This window comes from Trachurus japonicus, chromosome 23 (assembly GCF_045865225.1).
Source record: "Trachurus japonicus isolate A0001 chromosome 23, Traja_1.0".
Classification (NCBI taxonomy): Eukaryota; Metazoa; Chordata; class Actinopteri; order Carangiformes; family Carangidae; genus Trachurus; species Trachurus japonicus.
Window position 1 is genome coordinate 17,247,700 of NC_140929.1, and position 22,013 is coordinate 17,269,712.

General features: G+C 41.4%; 1 protein-coding gene across 1 annotated transcript; it reads left to right on the forward strand.

Annotated features, from left to right (window-relative positions):
• Nucleotides 1-3,715: 3,715 nt before the first annotated feature.
• Nucleotides 3,716-21,799, forward strand: LOC146962779 (plexin-C1-like). Its single transcript, XM_085769019.1, has 17 exons — nt 3,716-4,804; nt 5,149-5,271; nt 7,063-7,197; nt 7,274-7,371; nt 7,484-7,589; nt 7,676-7,829; nt 7,973-8,075; nt 8,280-8,355; nt 9,481-9,522; nt 9,630-9,760; nt 13,689-13,868; nt 15,283-15,391; nt 16,305-16,484; nt 16,980-17,147; nt 18,248-18,353; nt 18,769-18,858; nt 21,416-21,799. The coding sequence occupies exons 1-17, from the start codon at nt 3,791-3,793 to the stop codon at nt 21,772-21,774; spliced, it is 3,174 nt and encodes a 1,057-aa protein (XP_085625145.1). The 5' UTR covers nt 3,716-3,790; the 3' UTR covers nt 21,775-21,799.
• Nucleotides 21,800-22,013: the final 214 nt, after the last annotated feature.

Consider the following 22,013-nt stretch of genomic DNA (forward strand, 5'->3'; position numbering starts at 1 on the left):
CTGTAAGCGTTACCTGTTGAATGTGTACTGTATATGTGTGTATGGTGTTTGGTTGAGTGATTGTTCGGGAGAATAAAGTTTATTTTGATTTTTGGATGATTTGATTTGGGAGTTAACCTCCAATGGAGGTATTAGGTAGTTTTTTTTCTTACCTATAAAGATCAATTTCAGAGTTGTTTTAGTAATTTCTTTCCTCTTCTATCATTTCAGCTTCTCTGCTGCAAAGTGGTTAGGGTTATGGCACCAGGGCCAGCGGCAAGAGACTGGAACCTTTGTCTGCCCCTTCTCCTGTGGTTCTATCACAGAGCAGTGCAAGGGTCAACCAAGAGTCAACCCCAACCCCTTCAGGACTTTGTGGTTGATGAATGGATTGCTGAGGATAGCTAACACAGTGTAGTCCCATGTAGGCTGGGACGCAGGGACTTGTGGGTGTTCTGTTGGTATGACAGTTATGGATCTCGAATGTATTTGTAAGTACAGTAAGTCCATGTGGAAAATAACTGTGACAATGCATTTGTTCATTCATTGTTTTATGGTTAAACAGTTTCTGTTTGATGAATGAGTAAATGTTGGCACCAGGAGTGAGGGGTTTTTCTGGTAAAGACTTATGCTCTGTTTGGCTGCTTGTGCAGTTGTTAAATAAAGCGCTGCTTCATATATGCTATGACTGTCTGTGATGGCCACACAACATTAAAGTCGGTAACCCTCTGCACCTACACTTTACTTATCTTTATTTAGTTTACATTATATATTTTTTGAAAGTATATTTTCGGGGTTTTCCTGCCTTCAATAGAAAGCACAGTCGAGAGAGAGATAGGAAATGGGGAGAGGGGGTAATGACATGCAGGAAAGGGGAATTTCGTTGAGTTACTGGTGCAGAGGGTGCTGCTGCTGCTGCTGCTGCTGCTGCTGGCCAGGCCTGCTAGAAAGGACAGGAATCAAGTGGCTCCCGCTTCATGGGTGGTTTGATTGGTTTAGTTTGAAGTTTGTTATTTTCTTTGGATCATTGGTTGTTTTATTTTTGTTTGGTTAGGTGTTATTATGTTTATTCTGGTAGTTTAGTAGTTTGTTTTCATTGTAATTTAGTTGTGACCGTTGTGTTTAATAATTTGATCAGCCAGTACGTATGTACCCCTTTGTGTTTCATCAATGAGGTCAGTTCATCTTCTGTTACTCTTTTCAGTTGAGTTATGTGTAGTTCTGTTTCGTTGACCTCCTTTTTGTGGGCCCAAGTTCTGCTTATGTTTGTTAAAGAAACCTGCTTTTTTTCATTTTGATATAAATAAAACCCAATTTTGATACTTATCCTTTGTTTTCCTTATTGCCTGCCGGCTCGGTCAATCACACTGTCTTTATTATTAAGACTAGTTCGTCGCAATAAAAATACACAACGCACCTCCAAGACAAAACAATATACATTAGCACACACATAAGGAATGGGCTCTGGATCTACACAGGATTACAAGGTCAGCATGCAAGATTTTTCAGTGTAGCAATGGCAGAGGGGACAAAGCTCTTCAGAGTCCTGTATCTGCGACCAGATGGCAGCAGTGTGAATTGTGGGCTGACACAGGAACAGTGTGAATAAATTAAAATTTGGTAAGGGAAGGCAAGGCATGGCCATTGTATTTGTACAGCCCATTTTTACAAACAGTTTGTCTCAAAGGTCTTTACACAGCATCATAACAACATCCTCTGCCCTTAGACCCCAACAGGGAAAAATTGGAGAAACCTCAGGGTGAGCAACAGAGGAGGGATCCCTCACCCAGGACGGGCAGACGTGACATAGATGTTGCAGACAAGAAAACAGTTTACGACACAGAATATGGAAAACACAGAAATGTTAACAAAGTTGACGAAGGCAGCTTCTGGTGGGAGGAAAGGCAGGGAGAGCAGGCCAGTTTAATGGGAGGACTGGATGGCAGACTGGTTCATGGGAAGGGAGGGCAGGCTGGTTTAACAGCACGGGAAAGGGGCGATGCAGGCGTCAGTTGGTGCAGAGAGATGGAGCTCCGGTGGATCTGTGGAAACACAGAGAGAGAGTGCGAGACACCAAGGCCAAACTACGAAGTGCAACAGGTAATGATACAGTTTAAAATATGCGGAGAGGAGAGGAGATTTGAATTGTGTCCCCCAGCAGTCTAAACCTATAGTAGCGAAGCTATAAAATGGTTCAGAGCTACTTGAACCAGCCCTAACTAAAAGCTCTGTCATAGAGGAAGGTCTTAAGCCTAGACTAAAATGTAGTTGTTTTTCTACCCTACATCTCCTTTTGACCTTCCACGTTGTTTTTGTATTTTAATTGTGTTGTTATTCTGCATTGTTTCTGTATTTTAATTGTGTTGTTATTCTGCATTGTTTCTGTATTTTAATTATGTCGTTATTTTAATGTAAGCATCTTTGAGCACCTGTAAAAGAGCGTTATAAATAAATTTTATTATTATTATTAATTTATTATTTCAGTGTTCTAGGAAGTTGATAAATATTAGTTACAGTAAGCAGGTTCTTATCTTCGGGTCAGGGTCCCATCAGACGAAGTTCAGCATCACATCAGGTTCATAAAGCTCTCCCTTTGGCTCTGTGCTAAAACAAGGGATGGCTTCATCACTTGTGTCATAATCAGATATGTTTATGTGAACTATCCGAGCAGTAAACTCAGTGAAACAGCTGATGGAAACGCGCACAGCCGTCTACAGGCGGCAGCGCGCAGTGATACGGAGGGAGAGAAAATAGCGCCAAGCGATTGCGAGGTCAGACTTTTTCGTGGACAACGGTTTTGTGATGCAAATGTATCACTCTTTTGAACGCATGTTGTTTTTTTGGGAAGAAAAACGCTTTATTTTCGTGACCCCAGCCAACTAGCCGGACTACATTCGTCAGCACCGAAACCAGGCCGGAACTCCGCTCACGGGACGCAGTCCGGGGAAAGTCAGTGTCACAGCAGGTAACTGGTGATGGGGACGCCATATAGATTCATATCAAAAGACCCGAACTATCCCTTTAATTGATGCCATTGTCAGCACATTTTACTCAGTGGGATCCAGTTCATGTCAGCAAATAAAATTCTATGACCCAAAGCTGACGCTAGATGTCACCTAAGTCCTCTTCATTTTCCATGGAGCTGCTGTGGTGTTCACTTGATGCTGTCACTGGATTGTCAAATTGATAGTTTGACTGATATCGTCTTGCTTGTTGTCTGAAAAAAGTGTTGACTTTTGAATTCTGATGATTAAACTCGATCCTTGATTTATATGTGAGCAGCTGTGTGTGTGTGTGTGTGTGTGTGTGTGTGTGTGTGTGTGTGTGTGTGTGTGTGTGTGTGTGTGTGTGTGTGCGTGCGTGCGTGCGTGCGTGCGTGTCTGACGCCTATTCCGCTATCGTGACTACAGTTACTTTTACTAATACTTTACTTACTTTGTTTATTTGAATGGGACAGTGCACATTAATGGACAAAAAACATGTAAATGTGCCGGATACTAGCAAGATTGGGTCCTGAAGACGGGTATCATCTTATAAAGTGGATTTATTAATCACACACTTTCATCGTCTCACTTGCGACAGAGTTTCACTAACACCTTTTAGACTTTGTTGAAGACTGCATGGTCTAAATGAGATAAGTGGTCCGGACCATAAGGAGTTTCTCCTCTCTATGGCTGCTCCCTCCCACTTGATGCACTTCTCTTTTTACTGCGCTCTAACGCACCAGTCTCTGGAGCCTGCTGACACTGAGCCATGCGCGCCGTCAGTGCGTGAGCTTTCCCCACTTTAAAGCTGCCATCGCTGCTAGAAAATGATCCTGCTGCCTGGTCTGCTGTTATTACTCTGGGGAGAACCGGGTCGGTGCCGCGGGGGGGAGGATGGAGACTTTACTTTTAACGGAGACATCCGTCACATCGCCGTGGCCAACAGCTCGCTTTACATCGCGACGGAGGAGAAGCTGTACCGGCTGAGCCACGACCTGAATCTGGTCCAGAGTGTGAACCTCAGAGGAGTCCTGAAGAAGAGCGGGGATGAAGCGCAGTTTCACCGGCTCTCTGACCCGGCGCAGGGGAACACAACGTTCAGAGTCAACGTTTTGCTGCCGTTTGTTGCGAATGACACTCTGATCAGCTGCGGGGTGATCGACCATGGCTGTGGGTACTGCGAAGTTCTGGACCTGAGGAACATCTCTAAGGTTGTGTATCGGGAGGACATCCAGGTGGGTCCACAGGGGCGCAACAGCAGTGGGTCCGTCTCGTTCCTGGTGACTGTGGACGAGGGTCCGACCAAAGAGTTTTACATTCAGACCGCGATACAGAAGCAGCAGGGGGAGAAGAAGCAGGATGAGCAGAAGGACGACTGCAGTTCTGACATCAAAATTATCAACCTTCACAACACAAATGAAAATCAGAAAGGAGGAATATTCTCTCACAATGGACGTGGAAGCGCACCGGAGTTCAGTAGTAAACAAGAGCTGCAGTTTGTGGACGGGTTTCAGATCAGCTCATTTATATATCTGCTGTCCAACGTCCCAACAAGAAACAAAGTCCGTCTCTTTTGGTTCGAGGTTAAAACCAACAAGATTGAGACCCTCAATTCGCTGCGGGGCGCGGTCCTCAGCGTCTCTGAGGACGGAGGACAAAACAGACTTGTGGCCTCCTCAGTGATCCCGAACGGGCCGGGATCACCGGAGCTGTGGAGCGGAGTGTTCAGTGTGAGCTCAGGACAAACCAACACCGAGCTGGTTGTGTTTGAGCTCAGCCCTGACCTCAGCGCAGTGGCAGGTGTAGATCCAGACCTTCATACCAAGTCAGGTGGTAACGAGGTAACAAGTCAATTCATTAAGCTATAGAGACTACACGTAATCCATTTGTCAGTTAGACCAACTGTAGCTGCACACTTGTATTGATTCATTATCAGCAGGTCATCACTACTTCAGTGATGAAGTGTGACAAAGCTGTAGTACAGCTCCATTTGTTAAAAGTAATTTTTTTCAATTTGTCCAAGTAAAATCCAGATAGAAGTTCATCATCAATGCACAAGTTATGATATTATAAGTAGCTAAATTATAAGGGATGCATGGCTTCAGTCAGTGGACTTGATCTACAAGTTAGTTAGGACAACACTGAAGTTCTTTGGATCCAATTGATCAGTGTTTGTGTGTGACAGCCAAAGAGCCTGAAGCCGAGAGCAGTGCTGTTCAGGAAGAACCACATGACCTCTGTGCTGGCAGTGAGGAAGAAGACCTGGATGGTTTTCTTGATTGGAACAGGAGATGGGCAGCTCATTAAGGTGAGTAGAAGGTTACACATCTGTATTGGATAAAGAAAAGTTGAACCAAAAACCTGCCTACCTATCAGAACTGAAAGCCTTCACCAGGGCTACCTCTTTATGTTGTCATGTAGAATCTTAATGTGAACTAAAAGAGCCCTGACAAAGCCCTGTTAAGTTTTGTTCATAACAGATCATTTTTAAAACCTGGAGTTTTAAACATGGCTGCAGACTAAATCTTTAAGTGGCAATGATGTTCAAAGTTTGAAGTTGTGTCTTATTCCCAAGTCCCAAGAATCATAAACTTCTTGTATGTAGTTAGGGCCACGGGGCAAACGAACCGAGGCACTGACCTCTACAGCTATGAAATAGCTGCAGAGTGCAGACAAGGCCGTAATACCATTGAGGGCACCGAGGTTATGACTTTTTTCAGCCCAGTGCAATATTTGTTGTAGATGTAGGTCTTTGTCTAAAATATCTTACTTTTATTAGTATTACAGTAATTATTTGAACATTTTGAAGAATCTCATCAAAATGTACACACCCCGATCAAAATTTCCCAGAGGAAAAATTCTAGAATTATTTGCTGAGTAAATGCAGTAAAACACTGCTGTCAGTCATTGTCTTTCTGTAACCTATGCCTGTTCTCCATAACATCAACACTCTCTATCTCTCTGCCTTTTTCTTATTCTCAGATAAAAATTAAATATTGTGCATGCACTGGCTGTAAGCTTTTCAGCTGTGGTCAAAAAGGGCTGTCCACTCATTACTTTTATTGTAAAGATGATGTAGCTGTGGATGAGGTGTAGACCTATAATTAAGCAGTTATGAGCTACAGGCTGTCAGTTATAGGATGAGTGCTTATGTATTAGACGTATCAAATTCCAATTTTGTTTCCCTATTGTCTTGATTTATTCCCAAATATATTCCTGAGATGGGTGAGTGGTCAGGAGACGCTACCTTATTACCACTAATCATCATGTGTTTGTGTAACCATTTAACCTGAGCAGCACAAAATGTGTATACATCATATCCTGTGCACTAGTAAATGGTAAAGTGAGGCAATGCAGTCAAAATCACAGGATGACAGACACACAACACAAGCACAAGTATTACATTTTCAACACACTTTCAACAAAAACAGTTTTCATTACATACAGATCCCTCCTGTATGAAAATACCATATGACCTGCTCAACTATGGGGGAAAAGCATACATTATAAAATTATTTAACATTATATTGAACAATATTATATTACAAATATATCATACAATATTAGAATTACTACTCACACTCACCCTGATGGTTGATGGCCTAAAATAATGTGTTTAGAACCTGCACCCTGCAACACCACTGGGTTTTTAGGTGGTCTTGAAGGCACTCGGTCTATCCTCACAGTGTGCTGCAGGAAGTCAGTTGATGGTCATTAGAATTAACAGGGTTCACCTGAGGAACTTGGTCAGCCGGTCCATCACAGAAAGGCCTGAACACCTCACAGATCCTGTCACATGATGTGTTTGTGTGTGACTGGGTCAGCTCTTGGGGTAATGTAGGTAAACATGCTTGCTTCACCTTCTTGGGATCTTCTACAGGAGAAACTCCATTTACAAAACTCCCAGCAATTGAATCCCTCACTGCTACATTCCTCACCTTGTGTTCCTTGCAACATTGTGCGTTCCGTTTCCAGCCACCTTCATTTGAATATTTTCATTGGATTTGTTGGACAACCGTCGAGCCAACCCCCCAGACATCATTACCAGCAGCAGCTCAGTTAATCAGAAACGTGACGTCAGCTTTGTTGTCTTTGTCAGCTTGCTGTGGATAAGGACTATCGCACCACTTGTCCCACGGTGCTCTACAGGGCCAACCGGGACCGCCCACTGTTTCCCAAAGTACTGCTGGATCCAGTGGATCGTAAGCATGTGTATGTGCCGTTTCAGAACCAGGTGAGTAACACAGTGAAGGATGGAGACTTATGGAAGCCATACCATACTGTTGCTGAGTGTCAGTGATTTGTTCTAGATGGTGCGTGTGCCTGTGGCAAAGTGTAACACACACACAAATCTAGAGGATTGTTGGTCTGCACAGGATCCAGACTGTGTGTGGTGTAAGGATACAAGGTCAGAGACTCACCTGCATCTGATGTCTTAGAACATCTCTAATCACATTGAAACAAGTTTAACCCCTCTTCTGGTGACAGCATTGACCTTGATCTACTATATTTTTTCCTAGTTGCACATTTGAAGAGGACTGTGGAGGTTCAGACTGGGTATCCATTCCTGGTGATCACCAACAGAAAATTATTTCTCATAGTGTCTCAAAAGCCCCAACTGGCCAGGTAAAGAGGAACAGCAAGGTTGTGTCTCTAATCAGTTGTGTGTCAGTTATTTGTGATTTAAACACTCACAACTTGACCTTCCTCAGCTCACACTGAACGTCCAGACACACCTGACTGCAGGGAAGGAGGTTCTGTCCAAATTTACCTGTGAGTTCCCTGGGTCGATTCTTAGTAACTGCTCTCGTCCAGCATTCCCAGAGTGCACCTGTACACTGTCTGAGAGCATACTTCCCACTGAAGGTCAGTATTATGTAATAAATGATCAGCAGATTCAACAATATTAAACTCACTCCTGTCTCTGTGTGGAGTAAACACAGGTACTGTCACTGAAAATTATTACAACTATTTGACTCTAATTGAAATTCTCATTGTTTGTACGTCAGGTCTGAAAGTCCATGTAAGAATTAGACTTGGGTCAGTGCAGTTATTGGAACCATTAACGCTGACCAACTGCTCTGACATCAGCGGACCACTGACCTCTGTCCTGTGAGTCCACCACCACTTTGACCTCATGACCACACTTACTGTGGATTAATGATCTAATAACAACAACTAAAACCTCTCTGTTCACGGCCACCAAACATAGGTCTATGTGGTCATGTTTGTGTTCAGTCAGTTCATTGTGCTCCATATTTCTAGTGTTTTAATGACACCAGTATCTTCATGCTGGTGTGTTTGTTTTCTCCTCAGGTGTCAGCAGTGTATCAGCGCTGGATGTGGCTGGAGCAATAACCGCTGCACCTGGGCCAATCAAGGAGAGAGGAATGTAATTATGCCTTTTTCTTTAATGTTACACTGACTTTTATATTTTTTTACACACTTGTTACATTTATGAAGTTATAATCATTTTCGCAGTTAATTTGTAAAAAAGAATTACACAACTAACACAGCAGCATCTTGTTTATGTGCATGTGGTAGATGAGCTGTAACCTGTAAGCTACACTGCTCTAATGGTGATGAATGATGAGGGTCCAGGAGGATTTTGTGCACTCATCTCTTTCCAGATAATGTTCTTGTGTTCACACACTGCATGAGTTAAATCATTACTGATTAGTGTAGGAAATTGCAATGCTCACAATCTAGCCTCAATCAAAACCCACATCAGAGCATCCAGAGGTGAGTGAGGACATAAGACTCTTTTATTGATCTCACTACACATTTAGTTCTTACTCTTGCTTGCTGCAAGCAAGAGTAAGAAATAAATAATACAATGACTACATGTACAGAGATATGTACCGTTCTGTATAATAATTAGTAAACGTTGTACAATTCAGAAAGATTGCACAGTGTGGGTGGGCATGAAAATGAATACATGTACAGTTTGTATGTACAGAAAAAGGTAGAACTCAAACAATTGATGAAGATGAAGTCCAGTGTTTCTCAGGTCCAGTCCGTCATTACACTGCCCTGCAGCATTCATTCAAGAAGTCTTCTAATGTTCTTTTTTTCAATGAGTTGTTGGATCTTTTTGAAATTCAACACTTGAACATGGAACACATTTCTTCTTATTAATATCATTTATATTAGTGCATGTAAGAAATCATTGCCATCTCAACTGATCATTTAAGTGGTCTGGTTATTTTTTAAATCCAGCTCCAGACACATTAACACAGAGACCTGGGTTTGGTTCCTACAGTTAGTACATATAAGGAACACGCCTTTCAAGCTGAAGCTAAAGTTAGCACACATGAATTGACTCCAGTTGTGCTCAGAGCTGCAGCCTTAGTGTCTTTCACTGGCTTCATCTGTTCAGTCTGTTCAGTATAAACCTCAGGCTAGGTGCTGTCTACTGTTCTTCAGGGCTGAGCTACACTGACTTAAACTGGAATACTAATAATACTTTAACAGTGAAACCTCTAACCTGCTGAACTTCCCCTCCTTCCTCCTGCAGGTCAGTGTTTGTCAGTCGGGGACGTTAGTGATGAACATTTCTGTGAGTGTGAAGCTCAGCTCCCACACACTCTTCCTCTGACACCTTCTTTACATTCAGTAGAGGGTGATATATATTAAAACGATTATTGTTGTGTGTGTGACCGTCAGAAGCCAGAGATCCTCTCCATCACTCCCAGTGTCGTGTCCTTCCACGGCAAGAACCACGCAGTGTTGACAGGTCGTAACCTCAGTCATGTGACCAGAGTGAGGATCCTGACTGAATCCTGTTCTCCACGAGAGTGAGTCCCTTTACAGCCTGTTAGCACTGACATTATGTGTAAGACATCAGAAACACAGCAGTGTTATAAGGAAACGCTGCCAGTACTGACATCACAGTCATTGTCCAGTCAACTACTACTATAATTATTTCTACACAAACTATTAATATAAACATATCTCAGATATACTGTATGCATTTGGCAGGGTTGGCTGGGTCCACTCCTCCCAAACACAACACAAATAATAAACCAAACAAGAACAAAAACTAAACAGAATCAGAATTAGTCAGATCATGTCGCCCCTTGATGGGAGGATTCTAGTGACGTTAACGAACGAACCGATTCTATTGAACGGCTCGTTAACATGAACGATGGGAACCGAGTCACAGCTGGGAACCGTTCTTTTTTTTTTTACATCTCGGTGTGTTCATAACAGTTAATTAATTGAAGCTGCTCCATTGGCTACGTAAGTGGCGTGCAAACTCAGATATTAGTGGGATATCTAATTTTGTCTTAAAATCTCACCCCATTATTTCCAAGATAAAATGAGTTACCCCCAGGCTGGCTTCTTAAAACTTAATAAATATTTTAAAAAATCAGTCAAATGAGCCAGTTTTTTGAACGGCTCTTTGAAAGGAACGGCTCACCAAGATCCGGCTCCCCTCAAAGAGCCATAAATCCCATCTCTAGAGGATTCCCTCCCAATGGCTCTGGAAGTTGCTCAGGTTTGAGATGGGACATAGAATCTGGGCGAGACCTGGGTCTGGGTGTGACCCCAAGTGAATACAATAATAAACAGAATAAAAATAAGAAGTAAAATAAAAATAAATAAATAGTAGCCTAATAGTTGTGAAGTAGGCTAAATAAAATAAAAAAGTAAATAAAAATAAATAATTTATTTAGTTATTATTATTATTAATAATTGTTATTATGATTATTATTTTATTTTTTTTTAAATGAAAAAACAAAGAGAGAAGTGGACCCCTTTGTTAAGTGGCCTCGCTGAATCCAAATCTGCTGTATATGAAGCTCAAAAATGTCCCAAATTGCCTCAAAATTGAGAAATTCAACATGGGTGCAGGCACCAGGCAGTATTATTATTATTATTATTATTATTATTATTATTATTATTATTATTATCAGGCTACTTTTACTTACTTTGTATTTTGTTTTGAGGTCAAATGTGTCAAATGTGCTGTAGTGGAACCTTTGCTATCCCCCACACCCACCCACCCACCCACAAACCGCTTCCACCCCTGCACAAGCACACTCTTCGCCTTTCGCATTTTCACCCCTCTCACAGAATGGCTGATCTGCAACATAAGATAACAGGTAAAATCCTGTCTAATATATAATGTCATAATGTGACATATTTTATGTTGTTGTATAATCTGAGAACAGTCATAGCTTCTCAGACAACAGACGATGAGGACACACACACAGAGTGCACAAAGAGTAGAAAGAGACGACGTGGATGGAGGCAGATCATCATTGAAAGATCACGGTGTGTTTCAAGATGGCGGGGACACACTCAACAACATAATCAACAAGGACGTGGTCACAACGGAGATTCAAGAATCTCTGCTTGGTGCAGAAGTTGGCTTTGTTCTTTTGAATGGGTGACTTCAGATCACTGGTCACTTATCTGAAGGTTCACACAGACGTTTGTCCACTAACACTTTCATTTGTGCCTATCCAAGGTGTTCTGCACCAAGCAGAGATTATTGAAGCACACCGTGCTCTTTCAATGATAGATGTATTCTGCTTCCATCCACGTTGTCTCTTTCTACTCTTTGTGCACTCTGTGTGTACTCATCGTCTGTTGTCTGAGAAGCTATGACTGTTCTCAGATTATACAACAACATAAAACATGTCACATTATGCGACATGACCTGACCCCGTTATCTTATGTTGCAGATCAGCCATTCTGTGAGAGGGGTGAAAATCTGAAAGGCGAAGAGCATGCTTGTGCAGGGGTGGAAGCGGTTTGTGGGTGGGTGGGTGTGGGGGATGGCAAACGTTCCATTACAGCACATTTGACACATTTGACCTCAAAACAAAATACAAAGTAAGTAAAAGTAGCCTGATAATAATAATAATAATAATAATAATAATAATAATAATGGCTGAGTAATTATTAATTAAAAACAACTATTGTTTAATATCTAAGCAGTTTCTTCACTTTACATTTCAAATCTGAATATAGCATCGGATTGCCCATAGGAAAAGTTATAAAAGGACATTTAATTCATATTTGTACCTTGTTTAAAGCAGAAGTAAGCGATCCGGTCGTTTTGGCTAACTTTCTGTCAGCCGATGGAGTTAGCAGTCCCCGCCCTCGTCCCTACGTCACCACATTCACGCGCATCCCTTGGCTGCACACACAGAGAGGACCGCCCCTTTATGCCGTTCTCTCTCCTCATTGGATAAAGGTTGTAGGATACAAGGAAAGTTTTCTCCTCGGCTTACAGCAGAGCAGAGTGACTGACAGACCCGTGTTTCAGACCAAACACTCTATGTAAGTGATTGCCGTCGGAAGATATAACTATTTAAGACTTATATTAACACAAAAATTCCGCTTACTTCAAAAAGATATACTAAAAAATAGACTTTAGCCAGGCGCTGGCGGCTACGTTGAATTTCTCAATTTTGTGGCATTTTGGGACATTTTTGAGCTTCATATACAGCAGATTTGTATTCAGCACGTTTACAGCATGTTTATGTGTATGTTGTGTGTATGTCGGACCCCAGGAAGAATAGCCGATGCTGTTGCGGGTGCTAATGGGGATCCTAATAAAGAAAAGAAAAAAAAAGAAAAAGCACCCCTGAATACCCCTAGAAATGTTGTTTATTATAAACATTCACAAAATGCCTTCATCACTTTAAATAAGCACAGAAATTCTGCCTAGACCATGGAGCAGGTGACTCAACTTACCCTTGGCCACATGGCTCAACTTACTAGAGCTATACCGTATTGACTTTATTGGTCCCCACAGCTAAAATGGTGCACTTTCATGCTGGGTTTACTACCTCATGTTGTAGCTCACAGATACCACAACAATACCAAAACAAATGTGTAATTATCTCTTTTGGTCTAAACACAATTCTCATTAAACTTATGATTGACTAAATTCACTTTCGAGAGTGAAAAATGTTTTTTAGACATAAATGTCAAACCACTTTACCCATGTGGTTTTAACCTTCACAGTCTCCATGAAATGATGCCTTCCTCCTAAATATTAAGTCACATGCTAATTTCTTATGGTTTCGTAGCAACAATGGGTGGCCCAACTTGCCCCAATGCTCAACTTACCTCAGTCTCCCCTAAGACATTCTCCAGAGTAATTGTTGATTCATGTGTTTAAGAGTTTGTTTTTACTCCTCCTCCATGAGCTCTGTTTATGGCTTAGATATTATGCAGGGAATATTCGATAGAATATTCATATTTTCTATTATAGTATGATATTGTCTAATCATGATATCCAAATGTGTTGTAGAACCTACCGTGATGCACACAATTAATTTACGCTATTGCTCATGATGAACAGAGAAGACAAAAGTGGAAAAAAAAAACTCTTGTGTGGTCTGTTGTGTTTTGACTGATCACTTGTGGGAGACTTACAATACATGTTACAGCTGTCAGCTGTGAAAAACATAATGTTTCACACAGTGTTAGCTCTGTCACTGAGTCAACAACACGATGATTCACAGTCAGGTTTGATTACTTTGATTCTTTTTTTTCCAATAAATGCAGAAGGGTGTTGAATGTGTCGGTGGTGGTGGTTAGAGTGTCAACACGTACACAACTAGTTGCAATCATCCCCAGTCTCCAGTAGAATCACCATATTAGTTGGTTTAGAAGGAGGACTTTCCTGCTTTAGTGTTTCTGTGTTAATATTGTTGTGATGATGTTAAACATTCATGAGCTTCCTGTGTGTGCTTCGCTCAGATCTCCTGTCTGGAACAACACAGGTGTGAGTCTGACCTTCCACATCCTTAGTACAGACAGAAAGGGCTCGGCCGAAGTATGTGCTCTCCTCCCAGATGGCAGTTGTCATGGCAACAAAAACATCTCGTATCAGTCAGCGCCATTGTGCACCAGCAGCACACCTACCAGCTCCTGGGTCAGGTACGTTTGATTTGTGGCTCCTTTTGACAAAATGCTGAGATTATTATTAGCTGTCTCCCTCCCGCCTTGTCTCCTCCCCCTTTGCCGTTTGCGCCGGGAGGAGGGACAAGGGGAGGGCTTGCGCTGGGCTTCATCGGACTGCGCTGCCCACCAAACTTGCAAAATGGACCTGGACGCGCCTCGTTGGCGTGGCGAAGCTGCGCTGCGCTTAGACTTCGCTCGGTCTAGGAAACTAGGGCCCTCTGTCCGATCGAAGGGGGGTTGCCGGGGGAGACTGGGGTTGACGCGGCGTCACAACCCCAGGGGAGGGCACTAATGCTACAAGCTCCTGCCCCGCTCTGCATCTGGCTCAGAGGTGAAAGGCTTGACAGCTCAGTGTAGCTATAAAGGTATAACAGGTATAGCTACCTGGTAGAGCAGCTTGCACTGTGTGGAGTTTTACGCTAAACGCGCTGAATCGGTAACTGTACAACATCCAGCTGTCAGCGAGCGTGAGGGGGGGGGGGGGGCGGTGTGAGGGGGTGGCTGGGCAGGTGCAGAGCAGCACGGTCTCCGCCCACCCTCCAGAGGTGCATTGCGAATGAGCTGCTGGTGCTGTGCAGAAGAAGAGCCCTGGGAAATGGCACAGGTTTTGTGATTTTGGCTAAAAACTTCATAATCACAATTTAAAGACCACAGAGAATGTTTTAAAATAACCAAAAAGGGTTGCGGGAGGGGGACTTAAAATAACTGTTTATCAGTGAGGTACATTCATGTGATTAACCACCGTCTGGCAGATTAGAATGGCGTATAAACTCATTATATCACATGACCAGATCAGATAACCTGATTCACACTTTTATCATGTGGCATCATTGTCTGTTTCAACTTAGGAAGACTGTTTGCCCTAAATTATAATAACTGATTAGACTGATTGATTTGATCAGATGCTATTGCAACACAGATGTACAGGCAGAACAGTGGTGTGAAACTTTGAGCAGTCAAGTAGATATCTCTGAGATATATTCTTGGCCACAGTGTCACTAAGTATTAGTTAAGGCTTGAGACTTAAATGACAACTTCTGAAAAGCAATGTCTCCTCTTTCCCTTCTAGCGAAGGGGAAGTGGCTCAAACCTCAACAACTCACACAGACATGTTCACATAGTTCATGTTCACAGGCCACTATCACGCACATACTGTACATAGAAAACACAAATGCTAACATAGTCATTGCTAAATTAGCTCTTTTTTTGCTAGTTATATACCGGCACAAGTTGATATCTATTAAATATTCTTTAATAGATAATAGCTAACTTATTACAGGACTTTTTAATTAGGCCTAGTGATTACCACAGGTTCATAACATCCCCAACAAATGCTGCAATTTTGTATTAAATGTGCACTTCTGATTGGCTGTTGCTGTGTGTCCTGCAGTGGGAAGAGGAAGATCACACTCAGTGGCTCTCACCTGGACTTTGTGGAGGGGGTGACCCACAGCCACGCCCCTCAGGAGATCAAACTTCCTGGAAACAGCAGCTATGAGGTGAGTCTGGTGATCAAACAACTTTGGTCCATTATGGCATAGATCATTCTATCACATGATGTTGTTATATTGATAACAACATCATCACCGTCTTCTCACAAATATAAAGTCAAAATACTCAGTAAAGGAACATTTCATAACTTGCGTAAACATATGGGGGGACATTCTACAGTATAAAGGCTGGGCCTAGTCTCGCTTATTTTAGTGAGAGTTCTGTTCCATCACATACTGTAACTAAGATTAGCTCCACATCGGTAACCATGGAAACCATGGTTGTGGCTAAGCCTGAAAGCTTCGACTTCCGTTCCATCAACCTGAGCCTCAACTTCGTTCCATCAAAGTGGTTACCACAAATGCACAAAAAGTTCAATAGCTCGAGCTCTGTCTATACTCACAATGATGCTGATCTGGCTTACAAAACCATGATTACTACTATAATTAATTTCATCCAGTGCAGTATAGCCTACCTGAGAAGATGGTGGCATCCTTCATACAGCTTTGAAACATACACCAGCACCGGAGAATTTTCAAGTTCAGTCCCACTGTGGATTTTGCAAGTGAAATCGAGAGACAAGCAGCAGCTCATTTCTTGGTATTTGTTTGGCGATACAGCTCATCTCCTTTGTCATACACTGTAAATAAAACACAGTTATAGCATTTCCTTGTTTCAGTTTAACATAATTCTCACTTTTTCTTGTTCAAGTTTAAAATAGTTTTTGAAAAGAGCAGAAGCCGCTGCTTAGTATCACTTTTTCAGTTTAAGAACAAGAAGTGCTACATCTGTACATTCTTCAGTCACATCTCACACTGAAACTGTTTGTTTGTTTCAATGACTTCGACTGAAGTGTCTCTAAACTTCTGACATGGATAATTTTTATGATCATTTTCAGAATGTTCCTTTAATTTTCTGCAGACTCTCACCTATGACTCACCTGCAGCCGGATGCACTCAGAACCCTCTGAACAGTGTGGTGTCTTTGAAAGTAGCCAATGAAACGGTATCCTGCTCCACAAGCATCAGCTACTATCCAGACCCCGAGTTCGCCAGCTACACACCCACTAGAATGGGAGACGACGTGCGCATCATTATAGAGGTGAATGAATGCTGTCATCACATACAGTATGCACAGACAGTGTAGAGTAGTCAGGCTCACAGGTGGAGGAAGGTTGCAGGTAGGCAGACTCAGCAGACTTCTGAAGTTAATAAGAGGTGAATATTTTATTTACAGTTCTCTACATTTCACATGCCCCAACCAAAAAACACAAGATTTCTCACTTGGGGAGTCTGGAGGGTCTCAGACATTTCTCCATTTTCACTCTCAAACATTAGGGGGAGTAGATGAAGTTAGAGAAGAATCGACTTCTAAAAACTGATATAACCTGATGAACCTATAGCACAAACACCACACAACTTCATCTGGACACATTTGCATGCTCATGTCAAGAACTGTGGTAGCTGTTCACCTATGTGTTCATTCATTCATTCATTCATTCATTCATTCATTCATTCATTCTTTCATTTAACCTGTACTGTAAGGGACAAAGGTAGGCTAAGTGTCTTCTTAGTCTTTTTTGTGCTTTCATTGCAGAAGAAGGCAGACAGCCTGGAGATGACCACAGCAGAGTTGACAGTGTTCGGTATCCATGGAGGTAAACCCCACCCCTGCATCATGGTGATCAAAGAAACCAAAACCATGTCTGACTTTTTCACCTGTGACATTAGGAGCACACCTGTCACTGAATTCCAGGAGTTTGAGGTAAATCTTGCAATACAACAATATTCTAGATGATGATAAGGACTATTATAGAAGTTTTTTGGGTCTAGGTGCACTGAGGGGTGTAGAGTCGCATCACCTTAGCTGAAACAGATTAGATGGGAGTTGGTCAACCTCTCATCTGTTTAGGCTAACCGGTAGCCTGTTAAATAAACACAGCCCAGTAAACAGACTAATGTTAAGTGTAACTTACCGGTAAGTTATTGTTGACAGCCAGAGATGGACTGGCCATAGGACAGTATGGGCAAATGCCACAATGGCCGTGATGTGGCCGAGGCGGCCTCGTGAAGATGTAGCCATGTTGATGTGTCTGCAAAAAAACAAAAAAAACATGGCTGGCTGGTTTACGGCCAGCCAACTCTGAAAGACTGAAGACTCAATAATTATAAGAAAACCAACTTTGTTATTGATTGTACAAATTGATATCTTTGTTTGTTGTTGTTGTTTGTTGAGCAAGAGATGTGCTGTTTTTCTCTATTCAGTATGTCTGTGTATAACTATTTGCTGAAACAGTGTTTTGGTGTCATGTTACAGTTTTCTGTTACATTTCTGCCTTCTGTTTTTATGTCTATGATTGATTGTTATCTGCCATATTTGAGACTGACAGCTGTTCATGTCACTTTCATGCACACTGGCTGCAGTGCTCCAAATTAAAAAGAAAGTATCTTCCGACAAACAAAGAAGTGCTCACAGGTGAGGGGTAGACTCACACAGGTGCTCATGAAGTTGAGAAGTCCAAAAAGAAAAAAAGTCTAAAAAGAAAGTAACCTGCTTTCTCTTCTGTCTCATCTTTCTAATTAAATATACTACTTATACGTATTCTTAAATCTTATCCCATGTCTGCATATCTACAAGAAAGTCACTATTGATTGACAGTCATTTAATTTCTGTGACATTTTCATTCTGTGATCTGATACACAGACAGATGTCTGCCTATCATGTTACTCTGTCTCCACCTGGTGATCACAGCTGACACTAATTATGAAAATACAGTACTTGTTTTCTATGTAACAGCAGCTAACCTCAAACATGTATTTGTGTACAACTCACTTCACGCACAATGTGGTCATTGTTTCTTACAGATTAAGTATGGAGACAGGACGGTAAGACTTCACCTAAAAGCTCCACCAATAACCATTTTGAAGTTGCTTGTCATCCTGCTGATATCTACCATCATCATCACCATCAGTAAGTACACAGTGATTTGACCATGCACAGGACAAACCTTAACCCTTTCATTATATTACAGTTACCATTTTATCCAAAGTCAGGGACATCACTAAATTGTAGTGCAGTTCTTGGTGTAATATAGTACTTGCATGGTGTACAGTTCACTGCTTATAGAGACACAATAACAAAGCCAGCATTACATTAGATTTGTGTTTACTTCTGCTTAGCACACACAGATACAGTGTGTAGTGAGGGACATACAGGTAGGGAGCTACAAAAGACCTGGGATGGCTGTGAGTTCAGTGTGGTCTGGTGGGAGTGACAGGTATAGCCGAGCTGCAGCTCTAGCTGTCCTGAGGGTTTCAGTCCCAGACAACAGAACCATTCATTGGTGTAACACTCTCTGTTTGCCGGCCTGGTTTTGTCTTGTCAGCGTTGGTGTTCGTCTACCGATGCAAACAGCAGAAGCTCACTGCTGAGACGATGGAAGACCAGATGGACATCAAGAATAAGATCAGACAAGGTACAGTTTAATGTGTTTATTTTACACACTACTCACAAAAAGTTGGGGGTATTTGACAAGAATATCCCTATAAAAAGTTCATGCTACAGTGATATTCTATCATGAAAGCAGGCCTTTTAAGGATGCAATGGAAATTTCTTTATCTCAAAACAAAAGCTCAAAAAATCTCAAGTGTCTCAATAACTTGATCAATTTGATCAAAGTGTTGTCTTGGTGTCATCATGACGTCAACATGGTGGCGAGGAGAGGGAGAGAGAAGAGGACTGTATACAAATTGTCATTGAACAAGAACATTTAGTGGTTCAATGATAATTCACTAAATCAGACGGTGCTTGTGATTTTTGTGGTTAATCACCTTGTTGGAGAACAGCATGTTATGCAATAAGGACTGAAACATTGAACAATTGGACATGTGCTTTCAAAAGTTTAGAGAAGGTTAAATTAAGTTCACCTGTAAAGGTTATAGTGCATGTTAGGTGCATTCTGAAATTTAATCCAAAAGCCAAACATCACTAACTTTTTGTGAGTAGTGTACAGTATTTCAAATACTTAGCTTTTGTCTCCTGAAAACCTTTACAATGACATCCAATCCTCGACAGTTCTATCAGTGTAAATTTTGGATAAATATCAAAACTTTCATCCTGCAGCATAATCTCCTCTGCTGTACCAAATGAACATTTTTCTAAATGATAAATGGACTTGCAATTATATAGCGCTTTTCTAGTCACCACCCAAAGTGCTTTACACTGTTTGGTCACATTCACCTTTTTACAAACAGTCATACAGCACTGTTGGTAGACAGGTTTTTGGGAGCTAATCATTCACACACATTCACACATCCAATGGCACATCGGAGAGCAAGTGTGGGTTCAGTATGGGGTTAGATTTGTCTCATTAATACCTATGCACAGAGGGTGATCTACAAATATTCCTTGATTTGCACACATGATTTGCTATCCACAAATACAAATTTTTAATTGTAACTTGTATGTTGGTTTTTATGAATAGACGTGTATTTGTAAATTTATTTTGTATTTGTAAATATATCATTTTCCATTTTAGAAAAAGAGCCATTTCTAAAACTGAAAATTCTGTTTGTGAAGTGTAATTCAGCATTTATGAATCACCAATCACACACACACTGATTGCTTTCCTCAATGACATAATTTTGAGACGTTCTTGTCGAAATCCACAAACGAATAGCTCGTGATTCACCACAAAGCCTGCCCTCCTCACCAGTAGGTGGCAGGTAGCTGAATTGACAACAAAGTAATAAGATTGCTACTGGATTAGTTCGAGAAGTTATTTTAATTCCCAATGTAGCGCTGTTAATATGTTAAGTTTTAATATTTTTTCATGTTAGAAAGTAACCATTTAGATCCCCAATCTGTGGTCAGTTCATGCAATTGACGCCTGTTTGGAAGTTTGCTCCAACATTATTGGAGAAGTGAAGCTCCAAGTGAGCAGCGGGTCATCTCAGGGTGGTTCACACCTAAAGTTCCTTTATCTGATTTGAATCAATGCAAGGATGATACATTGTTGCAATTTTTCAATTGGTCTGGTTTGCATTCAGAACAAACTCAAATGGTCCAAAAGTTGTAACAAATGTCACGTGGCTAACCCAAATGCCTGTCAGTTATTGGTCATACGTCCTCGCAATTAGGCCTACATCGTAGTGTTACATTTAATGAAATTGAATGAAAATACATCTGATACAGGATATAGATCCTCTACATCAGAATCAAAATAATGACAACATACAGAAAATAAACAACAAATATACCATTAGAAACTTCAGTAACCCATACATAATATCACTTAAGTACATACTGTATATCAAAATACTCCGAAAAAACAAGCAATTTGAAAACTCAGAAAAACAGAAAAATATTATCCCCCGAAAAACAGAAAAATATGATTCCAGAAAACAGGAAAATAAATTACTCTGAAAAACAGACACTTCACAAACAGAATTTTCAGTTTTACAAATGGCATTTTTTTTTACAAATGGAAAATTATATATTTACAAATACACAATATACATCTGTGCGTAAAAACCAACATGCAAGTTACAAATTAGAAATGTGTATTTGTGGATAACAGAACACATGTGCGAATCAAGGAATATTTGTAGATCACCCTCTGTGCACTTACAGGTATTAATGAGCCAAATCTAGCCTCATAGTTCAGTGTCTTTCCCAAGTACACTACGACTGAAGGAACCGGTAATCAAACTACCAACCTAGGTAGGCGGCAATCAGGACATGCTGCCACTTGCCACTTGAGTCACTCATTATTGGACTATGCATTTTATCTCTGAGGATTTGTCCAACAGATTGCATTGAATTCCCCTCTATTGCCCTCATATGGGCAACCACTGGATTGATTGTCATGTAGTTGCGTTCAGGTTTCCCTCATTAATATATGCTGTATACTGTATGTCTGTTTAAATTAACATTTAGTGTATCATTTTACTCCTTTCTCTTATTATTCTTCTTACCTAGAATGATCAATTTCAGAGTTGTTTTAGTATTTCCATCCTCTTCTATCATTTCAGCTTCTCTGCTGCGCTATAGCTGGCATCTAATGTGGTTAGGATTAGGGCACCAGGACCAGCAGCAAGATGCTGTACGTTCCCAGGTTAGGGTCCGGGTTCATCCCTGGATGCGAGCCAGCCAAAAACCAGAGTGGGTAGCAGAGTCAGCGCTGAATTTGAGGACCAAGGCACTGTACTCCCAGTGGCCCTGCATTGTAACCCAAGACAGCCTCCTGTACCGTCCCTGGAAATCCCCGGGAGAAATCTACAGCTCCTGGTTCCTCGTATCCTGCGGAGCCCCTGGTTCTGTGGATCTACCACAGAGGAGTGCAAGAGTCAACCAAGAGTCAACCCCAACACCTTCAGGAATTTGTGGTTGATGAATGGATTGCTAAGGATAGCTAACACAGTGTAGTCCCATGTAGGCAATGGCATCACCAGGGAGTGGCCATGGCCACCCCTATAAAATTGCTGGCCACCCCACACGCCACTCACACATATTGATATTGATATATTACTTTCTTATATTCTTCTTTTTAAATATCAAGCTTCATGATATGTGTAAATGAGAAATTAGCATTTTTTTTCTCCAAACAAAAAGTGCTGTTGAAGAAAGAGT